The sequence below is a fragment of the Centruroides sculpturatus genome, unplaced genomic scaffold (genome assembly GCF_000671375.1).
Source record: "Centruroides sculpturatus isolate CEXI.00-Female unplaced genomic scaffold, Cexi_2.0 scaffold92, whole genome shotgun sequence".
In the NCBI taxonomy this organism is placed as follows: domain Eukaryota; kingdom Metazoa; phylum Arthropoda; class Arachnida; order Scorpiones; family Buthidae; genus Centruroides; species Centruroides sculpturatus.
Window position 1 is genome coordinate 500,658 of NW_019384394.1, and position 25,186 is coordinate 525,843.

General features: G+C 27.0%; 1 protein-coding gene across 1 annotated transcript in view; it reads right to left on the reverse strand.

Moving 5' to 3' along the window:
- Nucleotides 1–10,493: 10,493 nt before the first annotated feature.
- Nucleotides 10,494–25,186, reverse strand: part of LOC111618327 (FK506-binding protein 5-like) — a 94,226-nt gene continuing 79,533 nt past the window's right edge. Inside the window, exons 8-12 of the mRNA XM_023359825.1 lie at nt 23,574–23,643; nt 19,633–19,748; nt 19,454–19,547; nt 11,206–14,312; nt 10,494–11,037 (exon numbers count right to left, since the gene is read on the reverse strand). Coding sequence (XP_023215593.1) covers nt 10,963–11,037; nt 11,206–14,312; nt 19,454–19,547; nt 19,633–19,748; nt 23,574–23,643 — 3,462 coding nt within the window. The 3' untranslated portion in view covers nt 10,494–10,962. The remainder of the gene's footprint in view (nt 11,038–11,205; nt 14,313–19,453; nt 19,548–19,632; nt 19,749–23,573; nt 23,644–25,186) is intronic.

The window sequence follows — 25,186 nt, forward strand, 5'->3', positions numbered from 1 at the left end:
TAAAATTTAAAATGAAATGAAATTGATATAAACATTGTATAGATGATATAGTGGAAAGAGACAAACTAATTTTTTTTGTTATATATTCTGAGTGATTGCAGAGCTTTTAAAGTGATATTCAAAAATTAATATGCCCAACATTATAATGTTGAGAATATTAATTTTACAATGCATTGTAAAAAATTCAGTGATATTAAATAGGTAAACAGATTTTAAAATGTTTCTTTATTGATTATAATATTGCTACTTTTCTTTGATAATGATACAACTAAAAAAACTGATTTTGTTTCTTTCTACACAAATAAATGCCTTAGGAAGAGTACTTTTATCATGTGAAATGGCATATTTCTACCTCCAATATATAATAGAGATTAGATGTGTGTTATCAACTTGTATTCAAATGTTAGTCAATTAGAATTTTTAAATGCTTCCCTTGTAAAATTAACAGTTTTTTTAATTATGTCACTATCAAAGCAACACAGTGATATATTTCTAATGAAATTTGATTTTTAATCATTGAATAATTTCAGTTAATTCAATTAACTGAAATTATTAAATTATCTGAAGAGAAAATGAATAGCTAAAATAATAATTTTTATAGTTTTATAATTATATATCAGAAAATGCATTAACCCCTTCAGTCCATAAAAATTTTTGGGAAGTAATGTGAGGTTCCTAAAATTGAGCCAAAANAATATAAATAAGATGTTCAGCAGCTATAGAAGATGGCAATTGGAAGGATATAGCACAAGACAGAAATGCTTGGAAGAAGATTGCCTTGGCAACAAAAGATGCTAGCGGTCTAAACTTAAGCCACTGATGATGATATCAAAGTTGAATGAAAAATATTTTGCTAATAAAATTGGCAGTGTTGTTATAGTTTTGATTTAAACCAGAATTATGGTTCTTATTTATCTGCATAAATTTGTTTATTGTTTCTGTCTTGGGCATTTTCATATTGATGACAAACATGATGGTTCTTTTGGCATGGGGAGAGAGTCCTTGTCATTAGAAACAAGGACTCTCTCTCCTGTTTGGCAATATATCCTTACTCTTTTACATCAATAATCTATTTCCTCTTGCTTCCTTCCGAACTGACCCTGGCATTCCACTTTCATCTGCCCATAACTGAAGGTGGCCTATTAACTAAATCTAAAACATTAGCATTCTTCCAACTTTATCCATTGCTAAAGGTGCATTATTATTGAGCTCAATATATATAATAAAATTCATAGCTTTAAATCTCATTTTATGAAATCATCATAAAGAAACAATAAAGTTTTATATTGTAATTATAGAAAAATCATTTTTAAAAATAAAACTTTAATTCAGTATTTTATAAACTTATAATCAAAGTTATATGATAAAATTTGAATTATTTTAAGTTTTTAATGACCTGTTTGTGACATGCATATCACACAATATAACAAAATATAAAAAAAAGTTTTAATCTATATTCTGCATATGCACACATACACATACATACTGTACATACCATTTTAATACAATAATTTCTATTGATAATAATAATGAAGACACAAAAATAATTATAAAACAGGAACATCTATAAAGAAATTTTAAATTCAGCATCAATGAACAATATACAAAAAAAGTAAAAGAAACTTTTAAATGCACAATAATCTCAATTTACATTGTTTTAAACATATGCATTCTTTAATATTAATATTATAACAAAGTATAGTCCCATAAATGTTGAATAATGAGTAAATGCTAGATTGAACATAAGTAACTGTTATAATACCTTTATATACAATGAGCACACCTTAAGTCACCAACTTTCTATCACAGGCTATCAGAAAAATAAGAGTTATAAAAATATTTTGTAAGATATACTTGGTTGTATATCATACTTAAAATATCAATGCTCTTTGCAATTTATTAAATGAAAATATGCAAATGATTATTTCTAATGATAAATAATGAGGTATCCAATTAACTTCAGACAATACAATTGTTTTTAACATGAATGAAATTGAGATTCATTTGTGGTACTCTTAGACAGAATTAGGTAACCTAATAAATAGGCTATAACAATTTGCAGGGCTTATCACACCAAGGCCTTGGTGTGATAAGCCTTGCAAAAAAGCGTTGTTTATTATTACTCTTTCTCTGTTTCGCCATTTTCTTTTGAAATTCTTGATACCACTCATGATGGCAAGCTACTGCACATTTCAAGTTGATTACTATTGGTTTAAGAAATTCCTTTTCCAGATTCCGTAGAGTAAAAGTTAAAACATGCTCAATAACATTTTCTGAATTCGTTTTGTGAGAGCGGGGCATGAGTAGCTTCCTTCTGAATTCTACCCGAAAGCCTTGATTCTGCTTGCAAGTTTCCAACAGACAAGGAGCGTCTATCGCTCCCTGTCTGTTGGCGGTTACTATAGAAACAAACCCACAAGGCATTTTTTTAGCGGTTCCCCAAGGAAAATTCTGACTTATTGAACTGCATTAAAGCCTATTTACCAGACAATTCGCTTGTTATTTAAAATGGTTATTAATTCACAAAATTAAAAAAAAAAACTTGCTTAAGATTTTATAAAACATTTGATATATAACAAAACTATTTTAGTAACATCTAGATTTCAACAGAATTTAATAAATTGAAATAATTAGAATTATAACATATAATTATTAAACTGAAATGTTTTATTAATTAATTATCAGCAAAGATTTAAATTTTTCTCTGAACAATTTTAATTTTGCAAAAATTTGCTATTGATATGTGTAACTCAAGTCAATTGTATAAAAGTATTTTAAGTTATACCTAACACTTCTATATTGATAATTTAATAATAAAACTTTGCATTATTTGCAATTTTCTCATAATCTTACTGGAGATATTTTTCATATTTTTTTAGAGATGCCATTCAATTAATAAACTACTAATATATTACTGTTTTGTTAAATTTAAATCAATTATTAATATAAAATTTAAAATGAAATGAAATTGATATAAACATTGTATAGATGATATAGTGGAAAGAGACAAACTAATTTTTTTTGTTATATATTCTGAGTGATTGCAGAGCTTTTAAAGTGATATTCAAAAATTAATATGCCCAACATTATAATGTTGAGAATATTAATTTTACAATGCATTGTAAAAAATTCAGTGATATTAAATAGGTAAACAGATTTTAAAATGTTTCTTTATTGATTATAATATTGCTACTTTTCTTTGATAATGATACAACTAAAAAAACTGATTTTGTTTCTTTCTACACAAATAAATGCCTTAGGAAGAGTACTTTTATCATGTGAAATGGCATATTTCTACCTCCAATATATAATAGAGATTAGATGTGTGTTATCAACTTGTATTCAAATGTTAGTCAATTAGAATTTTTAAATGCTTCCCTTGTAAAATTAACAGTTTTTTTAATTATGTCACTATCAAAGCAACACAGTGATATATTTCTAATGAAATTTGATTTTTAATCATTGAATAATTTCAGTTAATTCAATTAACTGAAATTATTAAATTATCTGAAGAGAAAATGAATAGCTAAAATAATAATTTTTATAGTTTTATAATTATATATCAGAAAATGCATTAACCCCTTCAGTCCATAAAAATTTTTGGGAAGTAATGTGAGGTTCCTAAAATTGAGCCAAAATTACAATTAATTNATAGATGATATAGTGGAAAGAGACAAACTAATTTTTTTTGTTATATATTCTGAGTGATTGCAGAGCTTTTAAAGTGATATTCAAAAATTAATATGCCCAACATTATAATGTTGAGAATATTAATTTTACAATGCATTTTAAAAAATTCAGTGATATTAAATAGGTAAACAGATTTTAAAATGTTTCTTTATTGATTATAATATTGCTACTTTTCTTTGATAATGATACAACTAAAAAAACTGATTTTGTTTCTTTCTACACAAATAAATGCCTTAGGAAGAGTACTTTTATCATGTGAAATGGCATATTTCTACCTCCAATATATAATAGAGATTAGATGTGTGTTATCAACTTGTATTCAAATGTTAGTCAATTAGAATTTTTAAATGCTTCCCTTGTAAAATTAACAGTTTTTTTAATTATGTCACTATCAAAGCAACACAGTGATATATTTCTAATGAAATTTGATTTTTAATCATTGAATAATTTCAGTTAATTCAATTAACTGAAATTATTAAATTATCTGAAGAGAAAATGAATAGCTAAAATAATAATTTTTATAGTTTTATAATTATATATCAGAAAATGCATTAACCCCTTCAGTCCATAAAAATTTTTGGGAAGTAATGTGAGGTTCCTAAAATTGAGCCAAAATTACAATTAATTATAAAATTCCTAAGTTGGGAAGTTTCGGTGGTCATATTGGACCAAGAGGGCATGTGATGTAGACCAGAGAGAAGAAAACTACTTACTTATAGCCTATTAAAAACAAACGTGACGCGATGATAAATGATGGTCAACCGGGAGAGAGGAAGCTTTGTCAAGGTGCTCACAAACAAGTGTTGGGTCTAAACAACTGAGAGAAAAGGGGGGTTAATGACCAAAAGGGACATCTATTAAATCACGTAAACCCAAAACTGCTAAGGGGTCACAAGAACATCTGGTAAATCGTTTAAGTCCAAAATGTCAGAGAAAAGGGCCATAATGGAGTAAAATATGAGTGCAGACTTCAAAAGCTCCGTCAACACCTCTTGGACCTTTAGACCTAGATAGGTCTCGTCTTCGCCGGGTGACAAAGGAATGACCAATTGGGGTAAGGGAGAAGGGAATCAGGACTAATCAAAAACGTGAGATTTGAGGGAAAATCATATAAAACCCCAGAGTCTCATGGTCAAGGGTCAGTTCTCCTCTAAATTCTGACGCCTTCTCTCCGAACTGTTCAGATGTACCCGGTCCACTTCAGTCGACCCCTCCAGACTTTCAAGATTTAGAGACTTAGATGATCCTCTCACCTCTGTTGTCTTTGCCCAAGGGCTGCACCGACATCATCGACCATAGGACAACCCTACTGCAAGAATGACGAACGTCATATGTAATGCAGAATCCTTAAAAAGCAATCTGCTTTTCTTTGTAGTGTAAGTTAGTAAGTGGCAGAGGCAAAGATAACAAGTGTCTTACAATAACCAACACTTGTAAGACACTTGTAAGACACCAACACTTGTAAGACACTTGTCATCTTTGCCTCTGCTGCCACCACCCACATAGGACCAGTCCATAGGCTTTTCCTGATGCGCAATTAACTTACTGCCGCCTCTTAAATATTGGCAACCTTACAGTAATAGCTTACTGTAAGGTTGCCAATATTTAAGAGCTATTACTGTAAGGTTGCCAAGGTGTAAAGAATTGAATGTTAAGTATATATTGAAAAATTATAAGTCTAGTTATTGAAGAAGTTATTATTGAGCTCAATATATATAATAAAATTCATAGGTTTAAATCTCATTTTATGAAATCATCATAAAGAAACAATAAAGTTTTATATTGTAATTATAGAAAAATCATTTTTAAAAATAAAACTTTAATTCAGTATTTTATAAACTTATAATCAAAGTTATATGATAAAATTTGAATTATTTTAAGTTTTTAATGACCTGTTTGTGACATGCATATCACACAATATAACAAAATATAAAAAAAAGTTTTAATCTATATTCTGCATATGCACACATACACATACATACTGTACATACCATTTTAATACAATAATTTCTATTGATAATAATAATGAAGACACAAAAATAATTATAAAACAGGAACATCTATAAAGAAATTTTAAATTCAGCATCAATGAACAATATACAAAAAAAGTAAAAGAAACTTTTAAATGCACAATAATCTCAATTTACATTGTTTTAAACATATGCATTCTTTAATATTAATATTATAACAAAGTATAGTCCCATAAATGTTGAATAATGAGTAAATGCTAGATTGAACATAAGTAACTGTTATAATACCTTTATATACAATGAGCACACCTTAAGTCACCAACTTTCTATCACAGGCTATCAGAAAAATAAGAGTTATAAAAATATTTTGTAAGATATACTTGGTTGTATATCATACTTAAAATATCAATGCTCTTTGCAATTTATTAAATGAAAATATGCAAATGATTATTTCTAATGATAAATAATGAGGTATCCAATTAACTTCAGACAATACAATTGTTTTTAACATGAATGAAATTGAGATTCATTTGTGGTAAACTTCTCACAAGGAAACCTCCCAAATATATATTTAAAAATTAAAAAATCTTTTAAATAAATATATATATATTTCATATTCAATATGAAATAAATATGGATTTATTTCATATTGAATATGAAATTATGAATATATAAATATGAATATATTGAAAGTTTAATATCAAAAACAAAACAAAATTTCATATAAAAAAAATTAGATTTACAAATGTGCTTATTGTTTCAAAATGGATTAGTTCAGTAGAAATGAGAAAAATTTATTTTTAAAATAACAGATTAATTTTATTTATTTTGTTTAAGAAGGAATTAATTAAAACCTTTCCAAAATTTATATGGATTTTCAAATGAAAATGAAATTCCAATAATTTATAAATTTTAAATTAAAATAATTATGAAAATTTAATTGCCATATTAAATTAAATTACCATAATTAAATTAGATGTAAGAAATATTATATATGCTATATGTATATAATATTTCTTACATCTAATTTAATGTACAGTAAACCCCTGCTGACTTGGACTAATAGGAAGATTGTCCAAGTTAGCAGAGTGTTAGTTATGATATGGAAAATGAGAAAGTGGATATACAGTATGGTAATTTATTATAATCAGTTCTATACAGAAGTTTCACTGAGCTTCAGTAAGTTATACTGATGAATTTATCATTACAGGATTGTTTCATTTAATAATAAATTACAGGAAATCCTACTCAAAAAATTTTATAGCGATACGGTATACAGAGGCATAACTAAGAGGACAGGTGTATATTTCTCAGGTTCTTGGGGTTCCAAAATGAGTTTGTAGAATTAAAAGGCTGTATAATTTTTTTGTAATTAATGTTGAATCTGGGGCACCAGGTATGAGGTTTGCCTTGGGTACCAAAACTGTTTGGTATGGTCATGCAATAATATAATGCATGGTATTGCAAAAACTTGTGGATATCAAAAACAATTATTTAAATAAATTATAATTACCTGTTAATTATAATTTTTTGTTGTCAAATTTTAAGTTACATTTTTTTGAAAAAATTTGTCCAAGTTGGCAGGAGTCTACTGTATTTATATATTAAAATTTATTAAAATATAAATAAGATGTTCAGCAGCTATAGAAGATGGCAATTGGAAGGATATAGCACAAGACAGAAATGCTTGGAAGAAGATTGCCTTGGCAACAAAAGATGCTAGCGGTCTAAACTTAAGCCACTGATGATGATATCAAAGTTGAATGAAAAATATTTTGCTAATAAAATTGGCAGTGTTGTTATAGTTTTGATTTAAACCAGAATTATGGTTCTTATTTATCTGCATAAATTTGTTTATTGTTTCTGTCTTGGGCATTTTCATATTGATGACAAACATGATGGTTCTTTTGGCATGGGGAGAGAGTCCTTGTCATTAGAAACAAGGACTCTCTCTCCTGTTTGGCAATATATCCTTACTCTTTTACATCAATAATCTATTTCCTCTTGCTTCCTTCTGAACTGACCCTGGCATTCCACTTTCATCTGTCCATAACTGAAGGTGGCCTATTAACTAAATCTAAAACATTAGCATTCTTCCAACTTTATCCATTGCTAAAGGTGCATTAATTAATTCAGCAGATTAACTACAGTGGCTTAATTTATCTTGAGAAATGTAGTCTGATCATAATTATCATAATTACAGTGTTGATAACCTATATAAAACATTTATTTTTCTTAGTTCAGAAAATATAATCAGTCATACTTTTTCATTAAATATTGAAAAGTTGATTATCAGTTTTTATCAACATGAATAAGAGGAAAAAAAAAAATATATATATNTTTTGAAGCAATAAGCACATTTTAGGTTTTTGTTTTTAATAAATTATCATGAAAGAAAAAGATAACTAAGATTTCCCTTTTGTATTTAGGAGATTAACCTTGATTACTTAATATACTAAATATACATGAAATACATACCAAATTGAGTAAAAACATTGTATTAACATTAATTTACATTAATAATGTATTTATATTCCAATTTTTATATACCCATTTGAACTCTTTATTATTTCTTTTGTATCCGGAATACACTGAGATATCATGAATATCAAATAACTGCTTGGTTAAAATGTCAAAGTTCAAATCTATTCCAAAAATATTTTTGGTTTATTATGAAAATCATCATCATTTTTAAACTAAATCGTACAGTATATTCCTTACATAATAATTTAAAAAAAAATGAATTTGATGAAAGAAAATAATTATCAGTTTTAAAAACGAATTTTAACATTTAATAACAATTTATATTTAGCTGAAGATGTAATAAATTTAGAAATAATGGGAAAAGAAAACTTTAGAAGAAGACTCAAAGTCTTAACTTTCACAAATTACTTTTTGTGGAAGTTGCAAGTATAAACCTCAAATTATTTATTTTTTCTAAATGTTTATAAATTTATTAAACTAAATTTATAATTATTTAACAATAAAGTTATCAATAGTATCTATAACATCAAATTTATTCAATTATTAATACTTAATAGCCAAATATTGTGAATAATCAAAACATAGATTGTCTAATAATTTTGTTATTTTGTTAACTTACATTTGAACTAGTCATTTTAATCAACTAAGCAGGTTATATGGTGTTTATAATTATTTGGATGCCAAGATATTCAAAGTAAATATTAAGATATATCTTTAAAAAAACATCATTACATTGAACCCAATTTTTAAATACAATATTCACTTTAAAATAAAATTTATAGGTTCAAAGTGCTATACAATATTTTTACAATGCATTTTTTCATATTAAATTTTTCATAGCTATCCTTAAATATGCAAAAATACATCATTTATTTTATTTTATTTTTATTTTAAATTAAGGCTCCACAAACAATTTTTCCTATTTAGCACTATATTACATTCGGGCCAATAAAAAAATAATAAAGATTGTCAAGTGTGAAACAGAAAATCAGTTAGGTAGTTTCTAATCTATAGGCAAAATTAAAATAGATTTATATATGACAAGTGATATCCATAACATATGCATTTGTGCCATCAACTTTCTGTTAATTTTGTTCTGTTCACAATAGTTCAATATATTGAATTTGCATAAATGAAGGCACTTTTCTACTCTGGAGACAAACTAATATTCATGACCTGTTTGCCACATCTTAACATTTTAAATTAAGAAACAACAAATCAATACTTACAGGTATTTATAAAAGGAAATATTAATTATAGGAAGACACATTCTGTTGCGCATTATTTCAATTGAAATTTACATTTAGACAAAAGGTTTAATCTTTTCTACCAGGAATTAGTAATATACACACACATATATATATTTATTCATATAAATCCATTAATATTTTAATAAACATTTTATATATATATATATTATATATATCATAACTACAAATATTACAATATTTTTCATTTATAGAAATTAAATGACTTGATATAATTAGATGACATTTCAGTAAATAAATTTTTAATTGAAAAAATATTTTGTGTATGTTTACGTATCTTTTCATTTAAAAATCGTTTGAGGTATCTTCAAATCTTTAAACTTATATATTTATATATCAAGTCATTTAAAGAGAGATTCAACAAATTTGCCATAAATTTTCATGAAGCATATGGCTATTTTCAAAAGTTTATATAAATAATAATTTTAATAAATTAATATTTAAAAGAATCAAAAATTCAGGAAAATCAACAGCCAGAAAATACAGCAGAGCTATAAAATAATGTATGAAAGAAATTTTGGAATAATTAATAAATCAATATATATTTTATATATAAAAACTTTATTATTTAGAAAAATATAAAGTATGATAAAAATATTTGATATTTTTAAGTAAGATTATGTAAATTGCAAAATTATTAATATTACTACTCTTTACTTAGTCTTCAGTGTATAATATCAACTATTAAAACTTTTTGTTTTATGTAGGAGAAATGTTATAAAAGAAAGTTTGATAGTGCACAAATTTGTTTTTGGGAAAATACTTTTTCCTAATAAAATATTTAAAAATCTGCAAATGAATGATCAGTTTTTCCAGATACAATTTTGCTCATTTAATTAGAGCTAGTTGTTTTTGCAGATTAAATATACTCAATATAAAAATAATTTTGATGCTTCAGAAGTGCATTAAAATTTTTAATCAATACACTGATATTTATTTGCAAGAAGTGACAAAAAAAAAAAAAAAAGAAAAAATGAAAAATATTGTAAAACATTACAATGTAATATTAAAATTTCAAATTCACAATTAAATTTAAAACAATTATTTTATACAATTGAAATATAAATTATTTTTTAGGAGATATTTTTTAAAACTTTATTATAAAAATAAAATTTTTTAAATGATAAATTATAAGAAAGTTCTAACAGATGGAATTTTTTGTGTTAACTGTATTACTTATTCTTGGCAGAAAAATAGAAATTTTGTGTTGAAATTTTAATTTATCTTAATTGTCAATAAATTTCTTAAAATCAAATTTTAATAACCTTTATAAATTGCCTTAAATGTACTGCATTTCATAAAACAGAAACTTTTTAAAGGCTAGATAAAAGAGTTATTTGTTATTTATTAAGTGAAACACTTAATTTCTACTTTTTATATTTATAAGATAAAAAACTATAAAATGTGATAATTGTTGTTATCTTATATCAAAGAATACAATTCTATGTTATAAGATAATCTGATTCAAATAGTTTTCTTTCTTTTGTTCAATAATATAGTTCGAATATTAATAACAATAACATTATTTGCAAAATTCACAGATGAATTTGCTAGGTCATTTGTAATTTTTGAAAATTATGGACCATATCCCATACTTTAGAATTTCTTGTAGGCTTTCCAGAACTCTGAAAAGTAAAAATAATTAATTTCAGTTTGATATAACTAATAAATTGTTCCTTTCTAATACAATTAAAGAATAATAAAGCAGAAATCAATAAGAATTGAAAGTTAAACATTTTTTAATATTTTGAAAGGAAATATTTATCTAGTTTATTAAGAGAATTTGTAAATACCTCTAAAACGAAAGTAGTGGTTGTGGGACCCATTAGTAGTCGTTCACGTTGTTCCCTTTGCTCTCTTCGTTGTTGTGCTAATTGGAGCCAAGATGGAAGATTTGCTTCTTTGTTATTTTTAACTGAAGCAATAGAAATATCTTTTAATTTTGAATTTTCTGTAGTTGTATTACCAAGAGAAGGACTTTTAGATGCAACTAGTGCTGTAACAGAAGGTGATTTTGGAGGCGGTTCCGGTTTATGTCCATGTAATGGTGTGCTGTATAAATTCTCCTTTGCACATACATCTATTTGTTTAATTGTAGATGGTAGGTCTGGAGCACTAGCTTTCCTTTGTCTCAACTGAGCTTTGTGTACATCAGATGGAGAGACTTCAGAAGTCGTGTGAGAACGAACTTTGTTATTACGCCACCTCTGGGGAGTTGATATGATTGGTGGCTCAGTTTGTCTGTTGGTAGCAAAAGCAACTGAATTCTCTTTTTCATTATTCTTTAATTTTTCAGTCACAACTACTTTATTTCCACTACATAAGGTTTGAGTGTTTTGTATAGTGGTTTTTAACAATGTTTCAGTTTCTTGTGATTCTGATTCTGAGTTTATGGATGGCACCCTTTTTATTTTGGCATCATCTGTATCATTTTTTAATTTGGCATCATTTATAATTTTATGAAGTACAGGCTTAGTATCAATTGGTGGTTTTGTTCTGCCATCACTTGGAGTCCTTTGAAGTACAGTACCTTTTAGTTTTGTGTCATCTGATTTATTGATGATCTCTGTAGTTGTGCTTTTTTCAGATAAAGATTCGGATGGCATTTGTTGACACGATGTCTTAACATCACTAATTGAAGATTTTGGACATGATTCAACAGATGGAGCTCTTTTTATTGAAATCATTTTATCTTTGATGACTGGAGAATCATTTTCGATATTTTGATTTCCAGCAGATTTTGTTTCAACTGAATATTTCAAATCACTTGAATATATTTTTTCTGATTTTAAAGATTTTGGATTTTTGATTTCTGTATCTAATTTTTGAACTTTTTGAAATATAGGAGAAACTCTTTCTATTCCTGATTTTTGAATGTTAATAGATTGTAATTTATCAGATGATTTAGGTGTGGCTGTTTCTGATATCTTAATAATAGTGCTGTGATTAGATGTACTAATTATATTTGATTCTTTCTGATCTAAAATTTTAGAATTTATAACAGTAACTGTATCTTCAATATTAGTTTTATTATCTATTATATCCTTTTCATCTGATTTTTGTTTGATTGATCTTCTGGCAAATACTCTTAAAAGCTCTGGTTCTTCTTCAGAAGTTGTTGAAGAACTTCTTGACAACTGTTTATTCTTTGATTCTATGGAACTACTTTCTGCAGCTACCATTTTTTCCCAAATTTGAGTTGTTTCTCTTACATTCACTTCCATTATTGTTGTTTCACAATTTGTTTCCATTAAACTTTGTTTTGATAAACTATCAGTTGTAAAACTTGAATTAATTGCTGTATTATCATCTTGTGCTCTAATAAGTAATTCTCCAGTTTTATTTTGTTCTGAATTGTCAAGTTTCATATCAGTTTTCCTACTTTTATTTAATCCTTTGTCATTTGTATTCTCAGATAATGTCTTCTTTTCATCTGAGGAAATAAATGAATTTAACTTTTTCAATTCACTAGAATTTTCTTTTAGTGTTTCTTTTTGTGAATTTTGTTTAAAGAGAGAAGTACTTGTAAGTTCCACTTGATTCAAGATATTTCCAATCTTATCAGAACTTTCTACATTACTTCCACGATGAATTCGTATATGAACAGGACAATTTAATTTTCCACTATCTAATGACATTTCTTGATGTTTGGATTCTAATTTTTCATTATAAACAATACTTTCAGTTAAGTTTTCTTTTTTTGTTGATAAATCTATAGAAGATTCCTTACTTGTAACTTTATCAACATTTCTAAATCTGTTTTCTATTTTGTTGGGTGATGAAAATGCATAATTTGGATCTTTAATGCGTTGACTGAAGGGAACAATTTCAACAGAAAAACGTTTCTGTGTAACAGGATTTTTTTCTTTGCTTAAAGCAATTTTTTCAGTAAAATGTTTTGAAGTTTCAAACTTTTCATTTATTTCTTTTTCATTACTGGTTGTTACCATTTCAAATAAATTTTCTCGATTACTTGCTCGAGAATCCTGATTTTGAACACCAATATTCTTTTGGTTGACTTCAGGTTCATTTTGTACATTATTAACACTCCAAACATCTCCTCCAGTGTGAATAACTGTTTTACCATAAGCACCTAGAACAGGTAGTTTAATTGTTTCATTAATTAAATGAGAAGATTCAGATTGGGTGACAGTAACAACAGCAACTGAGTGGGAACCAGATAATTGCTGTGAACTATCAGAAGATAAATTTTCAATATTAGATGAACCAGTTTTTATAATGGTAGTAGTACTTTCTTCATTTTCACATTTTATTTTATGCAAATTATAATTTGTCATATCCATTGATATTTTATGTGATTCAGTTTCTTTATTTAAATTTTTAACATCATAAGCAGTAAGTTTTTCATCTTTAGATGAAGATACATCTTTTTCACATGTTTTTCTTTCAAAATTATGAATATCACAGTTAGAGACATCAGTCGTGATTTTCCTATTTTCACTATATTGTTTATTATCAATTTGTGCAAAATCCTCCATTTCTGTATCACTAATAATTGTTTCTATTCGCTGTTCCTGACAAGTGTTTACATCGCCATCAACACTGAATGTGGTTTCCATTTTATTTACTGTAATAACAATACCTTTGTTTTGGCTTGATTTATAACTAATCTCCTTTTGATCTTTTATATTTTCCATTTTTTCCATTGACAGATAAGTTCTTGATCTATTTTCCTGATATGATTTGAGATCAGCAGCTGCAGATCTACTTCTCATTAGCTGACTTCCATCAACAGATTTGGTATCTAATGGTAAAGTAGCCGAAGTTTGTTTAGATTTTTGTTGTAAATGAGAAGTTTGATGTACTGAAGCTATAATATTAAGAATATGATCTTTCTTTTCATCTTGTTTTGGTAATTCTTTATTAATTTCCACTGTATCTAAAATTAAAATTTAGTTTATTAGTGAAAATAAAAATTAGAAAACTATAATACTGTAGTCTTAACATGCAATAGAACTTGTATTATAGAAAGAAGTAAATAATTTGTTCATACAAATGATACATTTTTAAATTCACTATCTTATAGATATATGCTAGAATTTCATAAATTTGTTTGGAATTTATAATCATTTGATATTAGATCTTCAAAATAATAATATGAAATAAATAATAACAGTAGTCTATGTATTTTAATATAGTATTTAATTATTTTTCACAAATATCTTTTATTATACTAATAATGAAAGAAATAATAACAATATAAAAAATTTTAAAATATTTCTTATAACTTGAAAAAAGTTATCTTCATTCTCAAAATCTATAAATATAATTCAAAACCCAATACTTATAAAATTCAAGTTGTNATTTATTTTTGTTGTCAAGAGTAAAAAACATTCCGTAATTTGGGCTGAAAATCTTGTTCCACTTAAGATTAATACTGCGTTTTTTAATAATATAATTAAAATCTAACCTTATTAAAATAACTGAAAACATTCTAAATTTTTACAATTTTTCCTATAATTATTTACATTAGACTGTAACAGATAAATGATATTTGTTTAAAATCTATTAATAACACTGTTTTTCCTAAATCCTTACTAATTTTGCTACTTAACATGAAAATGACATTACAATAAATGTGACTGGCTCTCATTTCGACATAACATGAGAACATATTTGAGTGATCAACTGCTTGAGTATATATTGCAACATTGGTGAGAATCTGGCAATATCACATTGTAATATATCAAGTCATCCTTGGCCATTTTACTAGAACTGCAGCAAGACTATACAAAGTTCTATTGCTTCCTATATGAATGGGATAGTCATGTCAGAGATCTCTCATTACAAAGAGGAAGAATGCATCATACATACTTGATGCAAAAAAATGTCACCTCCCAGCATTGGCATAGCCAGAGTTTTGTTATGGGGGGACTAATAGATGCCAGCCTGACACAAAATTGAATTATTTCAAATTATTGTTCATTAAAATGAAATTTCCATAGGAATTGACAATAACTTAACACACATATAATATGAAACTTCCTTTAATCATACGTTCTCGTAACATTAATATCAAACTCTAGCAATGCCTTACAAAAATTAACCAATCAATTATTTTTTTACCATTCTTTAATATAGTTCACCATCTTTAATCTAGATCAGGGGTGGCCAACAGTTTTTTCCCTGGACTGAATTGGAAAGAAAACTTTTTTCACTGGCAGAACCAAAGGCGGCCTTAGCAAGATTTTCAGGTGATGCGATATCTTATTGTGGTGTCACCCCGTAGAGACTAAACTGTACATAGAGATTACAGATACACCTTTCACATTGGGCACAGAAAGCTGTTGACTTTTTTTTTTTTTTTGTTCAGAATTTTTCAACTTTCTACCCACTTCACATTGTGAGGATATAAGGAATTATTGCGGATCCATTCAAGCAATTATTTGAAGTTAAGTCCAATATTCAAAGATTAGTTGGGGCTGCATAAATTCATTAAGCGGGCTGTATGTTGGCTATGCCTGATCTAAACTTTCAGCGAGTACACTACACCCAATTAAATTAGCTTCAGCTTTTTATTTCTTTTTGCAAATTGGCTCAACACTTTTTGGCTGTAATTTTCTGGGGAGGGGCGTGCCCACCCATGCCCCTTCCTGGCTATGCCCATGCCTCCCAGCCACTCATGGATCCAAGTAATGTACAGTGCTTTCACTGCTAAATATTAAATTGAACCTTATTAAAAATTTTGTCAAAATACTGGACAAAGAGAGACCTGCATTTTCATGTTTATGTGACAAATGTTGGTACTGTGGCAGGTTGAACTGCTATAGGAATGTCAAGAGAAACGGTCACTGTGATCCTGATGTGCCTGCACTATCAATTTGCTTGTTGAGTTTATCTAACTAGTGTTTTGCTGGTTATGGTATTGAATTTCTCAGGTTGTGACACTGAAGCTATTGTTGCTGGAGTTACTTCTACCATGCAACTTTGGCTACTTTGTCCATATCAATTGGAGTAATGGTGGCTAGGACAGAGGGATGGAAGTTTGAAGGTGTGTGAATAGTTCAAGCATAACTGGATTTGGAATTTGGAAATTTGCCATCTGACACTCAAATATGCAGTAGTTTGGAGGGTTTACAGTCTCCTAGCTGTTATCCAGACAATAGTTTTCATAGCTCCTCTTGAGATTATTTGCTGGATCGTTTGATAAATTTGACCTTTATGTGACCATATGGCTCTGTACAGTCTGAAGGACAGTTATTCATTTTGTATTATCTCTTTTTATAGTCTTAGTTCTCATAGCTTTTAGCTAACAAGTTTTCATTTTGTAATTTCAGTTTACAATTGTTGGTGTTAAAAGCATTTTTTATTATTCTACTTTGTTTTTGTCAAATTTATTATCTATTAAAGAAGAAAAGCTTTCTTATCTGCACTTCCCAAAATAAACAATATTTGTAATGTATTTTAATTTTGTTAGATGTATTTTCTTGATTTTTTTATAAAGTTCTATTATTATTATTATTATTATTATTATTTTAAATTTACATATATATGTGTGTGTGTATGATATTAAATTGCTTTAGCTTGCTGCTGTTGTCAGAATTAGTAGTGGCCTTCCTCTTAAAAAGTTTGGGGACCTCAGAGCTACACAATAAAAAAAAGTCAAGAAAGACAGTATCCCCAAGCACCTACCCAAAGCTTTGAGAAGAATCTTCTTTCTCCATAGCTAAAAAAGAAGAATCTGAACATAGTGTATAGATGTAACTTCCTTCATATCTACAATCTATTAAATAATAATAAAGACCCTGTGACTAATAATTGTAAATCAATGCAAGAGATCTTAAGACATTTTCCCAAGTATAGAAACTTCTTTTGACACAATAGATTTTAGAAATATTTTCATTAATTCATTAATTTTATTTGTATTTTTTATTTATGTTGTGAAATTATTAAAATAAAAAAAATTTTCTATTGTTCTGTTTTATTTTTATAGAATTTTCTTAAATTTAAAGATTTAATAATTTTCTTTGATGTAGTGGCACGTTATAGCTTCATGGGTGGCCAGAAAAATTTGAATTAGGGAGCCCCAAACAGTGTTGACTGCAGACATTTTTCTTCAGGAGAATTTTTGGGGAAATATTTTCTTATAAAAGATTGGTTTGAGGTCCCTAGGCAATTGTCCTTTTTGCCGTTAGGATAATGTGCCACTGCTTTGATGTTCTACAGAAGTTATATAGTACGAGGAAAGTTACTAAAAAGCCAATAATGTTATATTTGCTGGATAATAGTAAAAGTATGATTATGTTCAGATTAATCAAAAATTTTTATGGAAAAATAATCTCACAATTATTTAAGATTTTGAATGTTATGTTTATTATTACTTTAAATTTATAATTTCCTCAATCATTAAAACTGTTTAGTTTATTTTTATTATAACTGTAATTTACTTTTTTATTTTGAAAATAGAATTAATAGCTTCTGAAAATGTTTACAAATTACAAATGTTTGATTTTCACTAAAATGTGTGTTCATATGAGTTTATTAGTTATCAATAAATTATGACATTATAACTAACGATTCACACAAAGAAGATGAATAGAAATAGTAACTCATTCTTTTTCCTCTATGTCCTTACTTTTATCAATTTCTGTTTGTATCTTTGTCTATTTGGACCTTGTTTATTAATAGGACTTATTGCACTGGTGTAGTTTCTGATTAGCAAATACAGGAGATCTTAGTCAAAGATCTCTTGTAATAAGTCCTATTAATAAACAAGGTCCTAATAGACAAGGATACAAACAGAAATTTTAGTAGTAGTAACTATTTTGACAGCTAAAAATCATTTGTATCAATAACAGCTCAAAAAATTTCCAAAGCATTTTCAGGCATTTTATTTATTTTCAAGCCTATCAAAATATAATTTTAAAAAATATTTAAAGATTTAATAATTTTCTTTGATGTAGTGGCACGTTATAGCTTCATGGGTGGCCAGAAAAATTTGAATTAGGGAGCCCCAAACAGTGTTGACTGCAGACATTTTTCTTCAGGAGAATTTTTGGGGAAATATTTTCTTATAAAAGATTGGTTTGAGGTCCCTAGGCAATTGTCCTTTTTGCCGTTAGGATAATGTGCCACTGCTTTGATGTTCTACAGAAGTTATATAGTACGAGGAAAGTTACTAAAAAGCCAATAATGTTATATTTGCTGGATAATAGTAAAAGTATGATTATGTTCAGATTAATCAAAAATTTTTATGGAAAAATAATCTCACAATTATTTAAGATTTTGAATGTTATGTTTATTATTACTTTAAATTTATAATTTCCTCAATCATTAAAACTGTTTAGTTTATTTTTATTATAACTGTAATTTACTTTTTTATTTTGAAAATAGAATTAATAGCTTCTGAAAATGTTTACAAATTACAAATGTTTGATTTTCACTAAAATGTGTGTTCATATGAGTTTATTAGTTATCAATAAATTATGACATTATAACTAACGATTCACACAAAGAAGATGAATAGAAATAGTAACTCATTCTTTTTCCTCTATGTCCTTACTTTTATCAATTTCTGTTTGTATCTTTGTCTATTTGGACCTTGTTTATTAATAGGACTTATTGCACTGGTGTAGTTTCTGATTAGCAAATACAGGAGATCTTAGTCAAAGATCTCTTGTAATAAGTCCTATTAATAAACAAGGTCCTAATAGACAAGGATACAAACAGAAATTTTAGTAGTAGTAACTATTTTGACAGCTAAAAATCATTTGTATCAATAACAGCTCAAAAAATTTCCAAAGCATTTTCAGGCATTTTATTTATTTTCAAGCCTATCAAAATATAATTTTAAAAAAATAATTTCAAATAATATAAAATTTTACTTCATATTCTAAATTATACTGAAAATATAAAATATTATTCTTATATGAAAATTGTTCGTATCAAAAATTTCTTTTATTAGTAAATATGATATTCTACTTCAAATAAGTATTGTTTTATCTATTCACAATAAATTTAAATCTAGGATTATTCTCATCAATTTTTTAATAAGTAATAAATAATTAAATATATGTTTACTTTCAGATTCTTTCTTAATGCCAATGAGTGGAGATTTTCTTCCTTCCTCAGTTAATTCTGGTGTTATCGGTAAACTTGTATTCTGTGGTGCTAACTGAAAATAATAATTAATTATTTATTATTGTATTATTTTGAATTTAAAGAATTTTAGATAAAATAATATTTATTTTTATTCTAACCTGTTTTAATCTTCTCTGTCGTGGCAATCTATGAGTGCGTTTAGGACGTACAGCTATTTTATGAAGAGCTGCTTCATGACTAAGTGGTACAGACTGACTAGTGTCTATATCACTATCTATAAAAGTTAAATAAAGACAATTAGTATTATTTCCTATAAAACTTATATATTTCTCTTTTGAAAAAATCTGAAAAATTCTCCCTATATTTAAAATTGAAAATTAGCTTTAATAGAATATATATATATATTCATTGCAAATTCAAATGCAATTGCTATAAAATATTGAAATACTTTTGTAATATTCATTATATAAAAAATGAAGATATCAAATAAATTGAAATGTTCTCTGATTTTTAATTTATTTTTCAATTCTAAAAGAAGTAGGACCTTATATATTTATCACAATAGTTTAGGTTAATCATTTAATATATCTTCTTCCAAAAGTATAATTATTAAAATGTTTTTAAAATTTGAAATCTTTTTTTTATTATTTAATAGATAATGGTATGTCACTGTAAACATGATGAAATTTTCCACTGTAACAAATTTCACAACGAGAATAACTAAAGAACTTTATATTACTAACTTAGTATTAATAAGTAAAATTATATTGCAACTGTATTCACTGAAACATTAATAAAAATAATATATATTATATTTTTATATCAAATTAAGTTATCTTAATGAAAATTTGTTGATAACATACAATAACAAGATATAAAAATGAGTTAACATAAGTGAAACAAGGTGAAAAAATGATTAATTTTCATCAAATTTATTAAAAACTTTTTAATCTAATGAATTACAATGAATACTTGTATTATCATCATCTATAGAAAATTTAGCAATTTGGATTTTTTAATATTCTTAACATTCTCTGATTTCTTTTAATAAAAAATCCAGCAACAAGTTGCATAACTTTCCTGGCTATCATGAGATCTTATTTAGAAAATAACTTTTATAATTTTAATTACAATATAACTTAATGAAATTATGTGTGGCATCACCTGTTATGAGATTTTTTATTAAAAACTTTTTATATTTTTAATTAATATAAAATGGCAAAATGCTTAATTTTGAGGGTAGGGATGAGTTTTATAAAAAGGTATAAATGTTAATAATGAGTAAAATTGTTATTAAGTCCAACCCTATTGGAGATATATACACCACTCCCTTATCTCCCCACCCTCTCAATCTTTAACCACCAAAATTTAATACTATCAATCCCTCCTTATATATAGTGTAAGCTAATATAATGTAATACAATGCCAAATTTCATTACTTAATCTTTACCTTATCTTGTGATACTAAGCAAAATAGATGCCAAAACACACACACAAACTTGTTTTGGACTTTTTTTGATTTTTTGAATTTAGGAGGTCTCAAAACATGCAGAATTGAAAAAAAAACTTGGAGGATCAAATTTGACACTATTCTAATACTTCCACTTGTTATATATATATATAACAGCCAGAAAAGTAAAAGTATAGAATAAATATTTTTATTCAATATTTAATATTTGTTTTATCAATACAATTTAAAAGTTTGGGTTATATTTCAACAATAGGATAATTGAAAAAATATAATAAATGAATACATTCATTTAAAAATTAACTTATGCTGAAAAGAGATTTTGAAGCTGAACTGAAATTTGAATGAGCATTACAAAAAAATGCTTAACAAGTTTTATTAGTTCTAATTAGTTAGTTCTAACAGTTATCTATAATACTGTGATGGACAGCACGTCAATCGTCTAATAGGAGAAAACTTTTTTAACATATAAGCGTTAAATTACAAATAAACGTTGCTAAATTGACAAGCGCTTTCAACTATAATTATTTTCGTCTTCATCAGGTCGTTAAAACATTTAAAATCCTTTTTTTCGAATACAAATAACAAACCATTCCAAGCATATTAACGTTTTGGAATAAAGCAACAATAGAACACAAAAAAATTTTTGAATGAAAACAACATTAGAACATAAAATGTTTTGACAAAAACACGCATATTTATAATGCGCATGCGTTAAACGCCCCCAAATTGTGGAGCTAGATACGTTGTTTTAGATAGTTATGCAAATTGATCCACAAAGGGGGCAAATCAAGTGTGGGGGCATTGCAGGGCTTTAATATGTTGGTAAGGAGAGCTTCCCAAATATACACAAGATTTCTATTATTGCATTGTCTTAATATGGCCACTTCACCCCACAATGGGGTATGTTGGTGTTGTAACACCATTCTAGCGAGTTCGGTTTCATTCTTGCCTTCCCTGATAGAATATTGATGTTCTAAAATATGATATGACAACATTCTGGTTGTCGCGCCAATATAATGGGTGCAACCTCCTGACACATTTTCCAATGGGACAGAGTAAACCCCCGATCTTTCAAGGGTTTTCGCATGTTTTTGTCAAAAAATTTTATGTTCTAACGTTGTTTTCATTCAAAAATTTTCTTGTGTTCTACCGTTGCTTTATTCCAAAACGTTAATACGCTTGGAACGGTTTGTTATTTGTATTCGAAAAGAAAGGATTTTAAATGTTTTAACAACCTGATGAAGACAAAAATAATTATCGTCAAAAGCGCTTGTCGATTTAGCGACGTTTATTTGTAATTTAATGCTTATATGTTAAAAAAGTTTTTTCCTAGTTCTAACAGATTTATCACTTGGCTAATTTGTATCAATGATATATCATCTGGATAATTTCTATTTGTCTTGCTGCCCATACATTCATCATTAAAGATGTATGCATGCATTCAATATATAAAAGAATTATAAAACAATTTCATAAAATCTCTAGTATTCATAATATTGTATTCTTTTTTCTTTTTTAAACAAAAAGATATCACTATTATTATTGACTAATTTATTAATATTTAATAATATGATATTAAAATTTGATTTAAGAAATACACACAAAATATTTTACATATAAAATATGTCAATTACAGAATAATCAAAGTATCATTCTGTACAGAGCATAATTTGAAATTCTATTCATCAAATAAATGCGAATTTAACAAGGTACAAAATATTCCAATACTACAAATAGCATTACTGCAATAATAACTTTATACCATCAATAATATATAGCCAGTTTAAATCTTAGAACTTCTTTTTGATAAAATATTTTTTTATAAAAAGTAATTGTGTGCATCCTCAGAAAAGTTTTAAAAAAATAACAAAACAATAAAATAATCAATATTATAGTTAAATCACTACAAAATCTGTAAATTTAAGAAGACATGGTTTTGACAAATAAATAAATAAAAAATTACATTAGATAAACTTGATGTATGTACAGTACAAATGATATACAGTAGAACCCCTCTAGTCCGCCCTCGGCTAGTCCGTCACTCCGCTTAATCCGACCGTGGTCGGAGTCGAGAAACTTGTCCCAACTCGTCAGTGACTCACTGTCCCTGGCGTTTTTCTGTGTTCGTTACAGTATATGTTTTACATTGTGTGTACATGTACAGTTTTGTGTGTGTTTTCAACATGTCAGGTGTGAAACGTAAACACGTTACTCTTTCATTAAATGAAAAATTAGCAGTGCTACAAAGACTGGACAAAGGGGAAGATTGCTTATTTTACTTTTTTCTGATAATCCGACCTTTTTTGAGTTCCGACCATACCCCCAGTCCCAAAGGTGACGGATTAGAGGGGTTCTACTGTATGTATGTATAGATGGAAATTTTATTCACTAAAATTTCAAAAACAAAAACTTTTCTTTGGAATGTAAAGAAATGACAAATAACCGAAATATTAAAAGATGTATTTATTTAGTATATTAAAATTAAACAACAAGATACTACTCAATATTAAAAAAAAAATAGTTTTAATCAGATAATTATTTCTCAGAGCTAAGTGATTCAAATCTTTACTTTCTACTAGTAGCTAGTACATAATATATTTTAACAAAAATTATAAGATTTTTTTTTACCATTTCCTATTGAACGATCTAATAGTGATGCTCGCGATGAATGGCCGGAGGATAATTGTCCAAGAGAATCCTGAAAAATATGATAAAATGCACAGTTTAATTAAATCAAACTTTTATTCATTTAGTTTAGTCTACATTAATTAGTCTATTATAATTTTATTGTTTTAAAAAATTTATCCGTGGTGTATTGAAAATTATTATGTGATCTTGATTAATTATATTATAAAAATATATGCTTTTTAAAAAATTTTAATACAATGGTACCTTATACTTTGAATGTTCCAGAAATCAAATGCTGTATTCAAGAGAAATTCAAGTTGGAGTTTGAATGAAGCTTCTGGGATCAAACTTTGTGTGTGCAGTGAAAAAATGCACTCACTATGTAAATGTCATCTATTGTCATCAAAGTCATCTCTCGCTCTTGCTGTGAAAGCATTTCTAGCATTATGCTTGTGTATTTCAATATTTTTTGCTTATATTATCAAATACACCAAAAATAATGTAGCCTCTACTTATTAACCACGGCATCCAAGAAAAGTATGGAAGCAATAAAGTCTAGCTGGAAGGTTATAGTATCAGTGATTGAGGTAAAAAAACTTATTGCAAAGCATGAAAATGGTACATGTGTGGCAGATCTGATAGCCATATTTAAGATACTAAAGTGGACAGTGTGCATTATTCTTAAGAACAAGGAAGCAATAAAAGCAGCAAATGTGGCTAAAAGTATGCATTGACCTCAAGGAGATCACATGTTATTAAGGAGATGAAAAACTCCTAATGTTGATAAATGAAAAGCAATTAGCTAATGATATCATCTCTGAGAGAATTATTTGTGAGTCAAGCAAGGTGCATAGTGACCTTAAGAAATAGGACATTGTCACTCCTCACTAAGTTACATGCATTTTTCATTTTATTATACAGTTTTTACATATTTCATTTATTGTTTTCATGTTTTAATTCATTATTCAGGACATTTAATTGTACAGGTATACCTTGACTTACATCGTTTCAAATTACGTCATTCCCAATTATACGTTGTTTGTCAAAAAAGTATATGAAAAAATAAAAATCAAGTTTAAGTCATTTTATTCGACTTTACGTCTGTCCACCACAAATATTGAAGTCGCAATATCACTAGAAAAGCGTTTAAAGCACATAAAATCACATTAAAATATATACATTTACAAGTATGTACTGTATTTACAGTACATGCATTCGTAAATTTAGATTACTTTTTTCTGTACTATATTAAAAACTAAAATTTATTTGTTTGTAAGCTTAAAATAGATCCTTATTAACCATATATTATTAAAAATGCATTAAGAAATAAAATACAGAACCAGGAATGGTAATTTATGGTTTAGCTTAGTGACAAGTAGATTCAGTGACAAGTAAATTCGACTTATGTCGCCTCTTCTGGAACCAATTACCGACGTAAGGCGATGTATACCTGTATTCTTTTTACCTTAAGTTATGTGTATTTGCTATTTATCAAAATAAGTATTGCTTAGGGTCTGGGAACAGATTAATTCCACTTTCCATTATTTCTAGTGGGAAAATTTGATTTGGACTTCAAACAATTAAGAGTTCAAATGGCCTCCTGGAACAAATCA